Source organism: Apteryx mantelli, unplaced genomic scaffold, assembly GCF_036417845.1.
Source record: "Apteryx mantelli isolate bAptMan1 unplaced genomic scaffold, bAptMan1.hap1 HAP1_SCAFFOLD_40, whole genome shotgun sequence".
NCBI classification, from domain to species: Eukaryota; Metazoa; Chordata; class Aves; order Apterygiformes; family Apterygidae; genus Apteryx; species Apteryx mantelli.
In genome coordinates, this window is record NW_027118755.1 from 2,572,365 (window position 1) to 2,580,944 (window position 8,580).

Sequence of the window (8,580 nt, forward strand, 5' to 3'; positions counted from 1 at the left end):
TAACCTATCTTTTGCTCCCTGCTGGTGCGTCTGTGCCGGGAGCCTCTCTCCCATCATTCCTCTTGTCCTAGGTCCCTGCCTGCAGCCATTGCTCTGTTACCCACCCTTGTTGGCACCCTTGCTTAGCCACTCAGCAAACTAGCAAAGTTCAAATCTCTGTTAGTGGCATAGCGTGGAGTGCTGCCCCCATCACCTGAACTGAATGTAGCAGAATTGGGCCTTTAAGCCCTGGGCTTTTAGAAGCTGAGCTGAGCATTTCTGTTGTGAGACAAATGGGAAGGGGCTCTGCATCTCTTCTCAGTGCCAGCATTGCCTCCATGGCAGCATTTGAAGGAGGGCAAGAGGAGGAGGTGGGTCAGAAGGAAACTGGTGCAAAGAATGTTTTCCTTGGAAAAATGAGGTAGGATGAAAATGAGTGTTCCTGTTTGGACTGTGGGGTATCCACACCCTGTTAACCAGCCTGTCTCCCTGTCCCCTCTGCTGGCTGTGTTTGCCATGAGCAAAGGCATCTGGAATCTGCATGGCGCTGCCCATTTGCCTGTTTGAGACCACACAGAGGCAGGGCCTGGTGGTGCAGCAGAAGACCCTGCAAGTGCTGTCAGAATTCCCACAGCCTGTGGTGGTAGTGGCCATCACAGGGCTGTACTGCACTGGAAAGTCCCACCTCATGAACAGGCTGGCTCATGAGAGGATGGGTGAGAGAGGTGGTGAACCAGGCAGGTCCCATCTCTGGATAGCCAGGGTGCCTGTGTTTTCTTGCTCTCTATCTAACACTGCTCAGCCCCTCATGTCCTCTCCACAGGTTTCTCCCTGGGCTTCACCATGCAGGCCCATACCAAAGGTATCTGGATGTGGTGCGTGCCTCAGCCCTGCTGGCCTGGACACACTCTGGTGCTACTGGACACTGAAGGGCAGGGCGATGTGGAAAAGGTGTGGGAGAAGCACAGACTTCCTTTTGTGACGACAGAGCACTTTGTGGAAGCTCTCAAGGGCCCAGCCATGTGGCAGGACTCAAGGTGTTCTCATTGCCTGCACTGGTGTGCCAGGAAGAGACAGAGGCTGTGGGGAAGGAGGCTAGTGCAGAGCTAACTGGGTAAAGTCTTCTGGCTGATGAAGTCCTGCCTGGCATCCTTCACCTCTGCCTTTGACTGTCAGAGACCTCGTTCTGCCTGGCATCCTGGCTGTCTGCAGGGTAGTGGAACCAGTCTGTGTCTGGGCCCATGCTGGTTGGTGGGACACCTTCCCAGGCGCTCTCCCTCTCATTCTGGTTCTTTGATTACTGAGCAGCCGTTAGGCTGGTGGACCTTCTGATTTTCTTGTACTGGTGAGCTGAGAACTGGACACAGCATTGCAGAGGTGGTCTCACCAGTGCTGAGTAGAGGGGAAGGATCACTTCACTTGACCTGCTGGCGACACTCTTCCTAGTGCAACCCAGGATGGTATTGGCCTTCTTTGCCACAAGGGTGCAATGCTGGTGTTATAGGTAAATGTGACAAATCGTAATGACCACTCTAACTGGGTTGCATTAATTCCAATTTAATAAAATAATTGAGCAAGTCACAAGTAAGCAAAACAGCGCTGGGCGGCCGGGGAGTCTCTGCTCCACCAACGGCGCGCAAAATTCCCCTGCTCACAGTCTCCTTATATGCGGCTCTAGTTCCGGGTATACATGGCACTTCCTGTAACTTCTGCGGTTGCGCCGACTGCTGCTAGGGGGTCTTCTTCAGCCCTCTGGTGGTCGTGGGGATGAAGGCTGGAGTCTTCCTCTGCATTGTGAGTGGCGACCCTCAGGTCACGCATATATTTTACAACTGTGTGACCTCGCCATCGCCATATTAGGCTATCTAAACTAACATTGCCGCTTCGCTGGCTCAACTCAGTTATCTCAGGCGGGGTACATGCCCCCACCACAGGATGTAGGATGTTCCCAAGGCTGTTTCTCACTCTGATGTAACAAGCACATTTTACAATCCAGGCTGTTCCCAAGGCTGTTTCTTACTTTGATGTAACAAATTAGCACATATCACACGGACTGCCTGAGGAGGGCAGCAGACGGGCTGCCCTGCGCCTCGGCCCTCGCTGCCGCCGGGTCCGGGGCCGCGACACCCGCCCTGCGCCAGCCACCACCAGGCAACATGGCGGGGGGCGGGGCTTGCGCGCCTCCCCGCCGCGGCTCCAGGGCGTGCTGGCTGCAGGCCATGCCCCCTGCGGGCGGGGCGGCGACCGGCACTGAGCCGCCGCCGCCGTCGCCATGGGGACGGCGGGCGGTTGGGGAGGCTTCGCGCGGGGCCGGTCGGTTCCGCCGGCGCGCGGAGGGGTTGCGAGGGAGCTGGGCGGCCGCGGCGGCGAGGAGCGCGCAGCCCTTGGGCGTCGCTGCCTGGCGCGGAGCCGCGCGGCGGTGGGGGGGCGCAGCCCGGGCCGGCTTTCGCTCTCGTCTCTCCCCGAGGCAGGTCCCCGGGATGAGGAGCGCCGTCAAGGAGCCGCCCGCACCCCGCAGCCGCCGCTACACTGCTCGCAGCAAGCACCGTGCCTCTGCCGGCCCCGGCCCCGGCCCCGGCCCCGGCCGCGCTCGCTTTTGTGCCCGAGCGGGAGGGCTGCGGCCGCAGTGCACCGCGCTCTGAGGTGTATCCCACGTTGCTCGCCCTGCCGCTTGCCTGGGCCATAAGTGAGAAGGCTGTTGGATGCTTGTTGTCGTTGTTTTCCCTAGCTCGTATACCGAAGGTATTCGTGGGCATTTTCTGATGGCACTTTCCAGCGTTTGCAGTGCACGAAGCGATGTTAGATTGACATGGTACATGTCAAAGAATGACACGGTACATGTCAAAAGGACAACAGTTTGCCAGGGTCAGGGAAGGCAAAGTACTCTGTGAAACTTGGCAAGTAGATGATACAGTACAGTACAATATTGTCCTATCGCCCTACCCTACTGTCACTGAAATCGGCAGTAAAACTCCTTAACACCAACGGAGTATTAAGAAGCAGGCATTCTCTTCATTACGGCGCCGGGTGCACGGGGGATCGCTCCGCCCAACGTGCACGCCCCGTGTTGCATTAGCCAAAGTTTAGATTGCTTTGGTACATATGTTACCAAAAGGCGATTTCGGTGACACATACATATGCCTTAAATTTCCCGGAATGATTATACATATTCATTCTATTTCCTGGAACTAATTATCATATTTACATAGTCATTACGCATGCGGGCTGAGTCTCCAGGGGGCTTCTATGGGGGTCTCTGGCGGTCCCTAGTGCTTGCTGAAGAGGTGCCTTTTCCATGAACTCTGAGCTCCTTTTCCAGATATGGTCTCGGCTTGGCTCATTCCTTTGCTTGAGAAAGGTGTCTTGTTCCTAACCTTGCTTTCAGCTGGTTTCTGCTGGTTTAGCTGTACTCCTTTAGGATGTAGCAGTTACAGTTGCGAGAATTGTGTGCATTCTTTGGGTGCCTTCTTGTCTGAAGCTCCTGGTAGTAGGCAAGAGTGTTGCACCGACCCTCAGATCTAAAGTTAATCTAAATGGAACTATTTGTAGCAACACAGGATGGGAAGCTGCCCATGGATTTGACAGTAGACTGAAACGGGTTCCTACAGTGGCAGGAGATCGTTTGCATTGTAATACTAATGACACTTTTGAGATTCGTAAACTTCACACCTACTGGCTATCCAGTCGAGGACGGACCTGCCCTAGCATGCCTAGAGCTTCAGAGTTACGCAGTATGAAACAGTCACCTGGTACCTGCATCTAGCAACGGAGCCATGGTAAGGAGGCACGAGGCTATGACAATGGTTTGGCATGTGCGTGTGTACGCACCCTCAAAGCTAGTCACTTTGAAGACGATGTAAATTTTGGACCTGGCAACGTTTGCCGTTGTAAGGTGACATATGTTTCCGACCAAATCACCAAGCAGACTTACGGGTTAGCTTCTCATTTGACTGAACAGACGATGTCTTACTTTGCAGCGTTTAGTACTTCAGCAACACTTGCAGAAACCTTCCATCAGCTAGACAACTTTGTCAAACAAAACACCAAGGTTACTCAACATCTGTCTGAAACTGGAAAACGCTTCGAAGAGAGAGAAGTGGAAGTGATGTATGATAATAAAGAACTGGTTCCACTAGCAAAAGTAGAAACCAGTACTGTGACTAATGTTACATCCTATGCTCATGCTGTTAATCGTCACTGTAGTGTTCCTTGTTGTAACCTTGATATGGATCTGTTCTCTTAAAAATCCAGTAGTACGCATGAATGAAATACCACCTCAAGTTAAATCACATACTAAACTATTGTAAATTACCACTTTCACATACATATATATATATATACATATCTGTGTGTGTGTGTGTGTGTGTGTGTGTGTGTGTGTGTATCAATGTTCTGACCCTCACCGTGCACAGGCAAGAGGGCTGGTCACTCATACGGTGAGTGTATTAAGCTCACCGTGCAACAGCAGGAATCGTTAACTGTTGGTCTGAGCCGAGGAGCGGAAGGTGACCGACCAAGAAAGCCCTACGATGGAGGAAGGCTCAGAGGAGATGGGCAAGGGTGATGTGCCCATGAAGTTCGGGGGATCATGGAGGGTGTGACTGTCCACAGCTGTTGCACAGAAAGCTGACTTGATCTCAACACCGAGGGCACCGGGGCTGGCCTTTGTTTTAGATAAACAGCTATGTCGCGATAGTGAGCATATTCTAGAGAGCAGGAACGGGAATCACATCGGTATTGTGACTGAACTGTCCATTGCAATTGCTGCATTAGGCTCAGTGGAACTGAGACCCGTATTACCTGTATTGTGATTGCAGTGCATTGCTGTATCACTCTGCCAAATCAAGAATCTAGTGTAACATCAACTATCTTCAAAGAAGTAAATTTTGGTATGAAGCATTACACCCTCCATAGTCCATGCGTGGAATATTTAAAAGACCTTGGTCAGGGAGTCCCTCTGACCTCTGAAACCACCTCCTGCAGCCCATACGTGTCACGTCACGCACGGCATAAGGAACCAGGGACAGCAGTGGCTCGCTAAAATGGCCTGGCAAACTGCTGCTTTGCTCTCCCACTGTCCTCCAAGTCTAGGAGGACTTCTGCATTTACACTTTAAGGAAAGCTCTCTTGCTTTCCCCGGTTTCCTCCCCGCTTTCCTCATTCTCCAGCAATAGCCCTTCGCTGTGTGCGAAAAATGCTGGAAGGAGTGGCGAAGGCCTAGCCAGTTCTGCGGGTGACATCTTAATTACGGGAACGAGTCGATCAGAGTGCCAAGAAGGATTTCAAGAGGCGCCGTCAAGGACAGAGCAGTCTGCCTCAAAAGGAGGCAGGAAAGGCACACTAAGTAGCCCATCACCACCGCTGCTCAAATCTTGCAGGCTTTATTCAGTGAACTCTGTTGTTTCCAGCAGAGTGCCACGCAGAGTCCTCTTCGGTGGGTACCGCATCACCGTGGACCCTCAGTCGATACACGCATGTGTATTCCGGGTGGCCCCAGTTGCTCAGCACCTCCAGCTTCACGTATTGTATGGAGTCAGAGCGCTCGTTCTGAAATGAGAAGAAAGCAGCTGTCTTTTCCTCTCTATCCTTTGACTCCTTAGAGCTTCTCCCCTGCCAGCTACACTTCTCCTCCTCTTCCTCCTCTCCTATGCTTCTCCTGCCTCTTCCTCACCGTACCTTCAGCTGGAAAGTCTGAAAGGGATGTTCTGCAGCCATGTATGTGAACTCTCCTAGGAACAGCCCCTGCTCCTCCTTTTCTGCCTTCATCCCCTACACAAAGACGGGGGGGAGAAAACAAGAGAGTGAGGTACACAGCGGGAAGACGCAGCTTCCCTAGGGGAACTAACGAAGCGGCCAGAATGAGGCCTAGGTGGCAGTGTTGGGAAGAGCAACTTTGGGTGCGCAGGAAAGAGAACTGGCACCAAGGAGGAAAGAGCAAGTAGGGGCAAGCTTCATTATTTGGGAGGAGTCATGGCAGAGCCAGTGTGCCAGCTCCCGTAACTCAGGGCTCGTTTAGTACCGCGTGGCCCCTGAAATGGGAAGCTTTGCTTCAAGTGCACACCACAAAGGAAAGGAGTGTAAAGGAAATGGAGTAACTCAAAGCAATTTGTTTCTTCTCCAGGCTCGGAGGAAGTCACGGGCCTGGGAGAAGCCTCCCGGCATTGCGGGACCTCTATTCACCCGCCCGCCGCTGCCCTTGCTGCAAGGCTTAGAAATGCTCCTCACAACCCCCCGACTCTAGAAACCGCTTACATAGACAGCAAAGTCCTTTGGAGCACTGGAGATGTTTTCTCCAGGGGACACTCTCACTGAAATATGTTCCAGAGTAACAGCTCGTGGAAAGATTGCTTTAGGCAGCTTGATGAAGACATGACCCTGACTCCCGGCGAAAGACCAGCAGTTTCCCGGCTCATTTGCAGGCTGAAAGAAGAACAATGCACACTGTTCGTGTGGCAAAGGGAAACTCTCAACAGTGGATTTGGTCCCCCCCGCCAGCTTGCTTGCTCTCTGTTTCTTGCTGGGCCTACCTCAAGGAGAACCTCAGGAGACTTCATGGAGTGCAGCAACGGCAGCCCAGCCCAGTAGAGTATTCCTTTGGTATTGCGGAAGGAGGCAGAAGTCTTGGAATGCACGATGGTAGCCCCTGAAACACGAATGCACCCATCAAGTCCTGCCTTCCCTCGAGGGCTGCATCTGTTTCTAGGGCTGTGATCTATCCGGAGCATCTCAGGAACCACGCAGGCTGCGCACCTGTCCTCACACAAGCAACAGAGACGCTCCCCTACGACACTTATTTCAGTTCCTGACATGCATGAACGCCAGGCAGACTCGGAGAGAAAAGGACTTCTTGAACAACCGTCTTGTATGTGAACAGTCGCAGCCCTGCTACCTGCCTCCTTTCCCTCCACTCTTACTTCCACGGACTCCATGGAGGGCTCCCCAAGGAGCAACCAAGGGATGCCCACATAGCTGTGTCCTAATGAACACTGCCACCGTGATGCCTCTTTGCACTGCACTGTCAACTTGAAAAATGCTACTACGTGTTCCTAGATCTCCAGCAGTGATAGTCACCTCTGTCTTCCTTGCGTGAGCCGCCTGCAACACACAGCAGGGACTCGTTCAGCTGTGCTAATGGGCCGTGGAAAAGGAAAGCTAACATAGGCCTAAGCATAGACAGGAGGTGCCCTGGCTTGCTTCTTCCTGTGCCTTTAGAGCCGCACCTGATGCTTTGCGGGCAAAATCCGGCATCTGGACTTGGTTATATTCCAGCTTCTCCAGTGCTTCATCGATTAACTTCTGAGCATCCTGGCAAGGAACACCAAAGAGAGCAGGTATTAGCGGCAAGGAGGCACATGCCAGCTCCCCTACTGGGCCAGCTAAGGTGAACTTGGCTGTTGCACTCTGCCCTAAGGAGCTTGGCAATTCCCTGAAAAGCTCCCAGGTTTGCTCGGCTCTCATTGGCCAGTATCAGAAGAGCGGGGCTGCTCACTCCAGCGCTCCGAAAGCTGAAGTTGCGGCAACGTCTTTCTTCCTCTTACAATGCACAGGGGCAGGCCATTGGCAGCGGCCTCTCTCTGGCTCGCCACCAGCTCCCTCCTTGCTTTGCAGGAGCTCCTCCTGGAGCTGAAGGACACCTTTTCTAGGGCAGAACACTTGTGCTGACAGTGCCCGCACAGGGGTCGTAGGAGGCCGAGCAAACGGCCAAGGAGAGAGCCTTCATGGCCCACAGCGCTTATGACCCAGCCCCTTTTCCAACTGCATTCCCCAGAGCAGGAGAGCAGCAACCCTGGCTGGAACAGCGGCTTGCCCCTGCGTCGGCAAAGCCAACGTGAACCCAAGGCTGCCAGGCGCCACTCAGGGAGCTGGGTTACAAGGTCTCCCGGAGAACTGGCTGCCACATCAGCAGCAGGTGGAAATAGGGGCTGCAGGGACTGTCCTTCCAGTTTGTTACCAGAGATGATACCTAGACCGAGAGGAAGATGAGCTGAAGACAAGTGAAAGTCCCTTTGCGGCCCTCTGCTGCCCTGCAAGGAGCGTGCAGCCACAGAAGAAGCAACTGCAGAGACCCATCCTACTTGTTGCAGCAGCACAAGCCTTTCTGCTGCCTCTGGCAGGGAACCCTACTAGCATACGTGCCGGGCTGAGGAAAAAAATCTCTGACGAGAGCCTCCTGCAATGGCCCCTTACCTGTCCTGTCATGCCCGGGAGCTCAGTCTGCTTCAGGGCTTCGCCGAGAGCGCGCCGGGCAATGTCCTTTGTGCTCCATCGCAGAGCGTGAAGGACTTCCTGGAGCTCACGCAGCTGTCCTTGGAAGGTCTCGATTTCACCGAGTACTGCTCCTAACACCTCATCCGCTTGCCTGGAAGAAGTGCGCCACAGAGACAGAGACCACTGTTCTGGCGGGCTGCTGCTATGCCACGGGAATGGGAGAGAGGCAACAAAGCTCCCTGAGGTGACTGGCAGCATCAGGTGGCTGGACTCCCATCAGTGGCTGAGAGCTGCAGAAGCAGCTGCAGCACGGCGACTACCCCTATGCCCCTTGTCAAGCAGCAGAAAGGTGGAGCTTCCAACAGCCCAGCCCTAGCTAAGGGGCTCACGCAG

General features: G+C 53.8%; 1 protein-coding gene across 1 annotated transcript; it reads right to left on the reverse strand.

The window, feature by feature from the left end:
- Positions 1–5,274: 5,274 nt before the first annotated feature.
- On the reverse strand, positions 5,275–8,300 carry LOC136996510 (SUN domain-containing protein 3-like). The gene is made up of 6 exons (XM_067317436.1): positions 8,167–8,300; positions 7,200–7,284; positions 6,507–6,622; positions 6,232–6,399; positions 5,656–5,748; positions 5,275–5,526 (listed from the first exon to the last, which is right to left on the reverse strand). The coding sequence occupies exons 1-6, from the start codon at positions 8,176–8,178 to the stop codon at positions 5,365–5,367; spliced, it is 636 nt and encodes a 211-aa protein (XP_067173537.1). The 5' UTR covers positions 8,179–8,300; the 3' UTR covers positions 5,275–5,364.
- Positions 8,301–8,580: the final 280 nt, after the last annotated feature.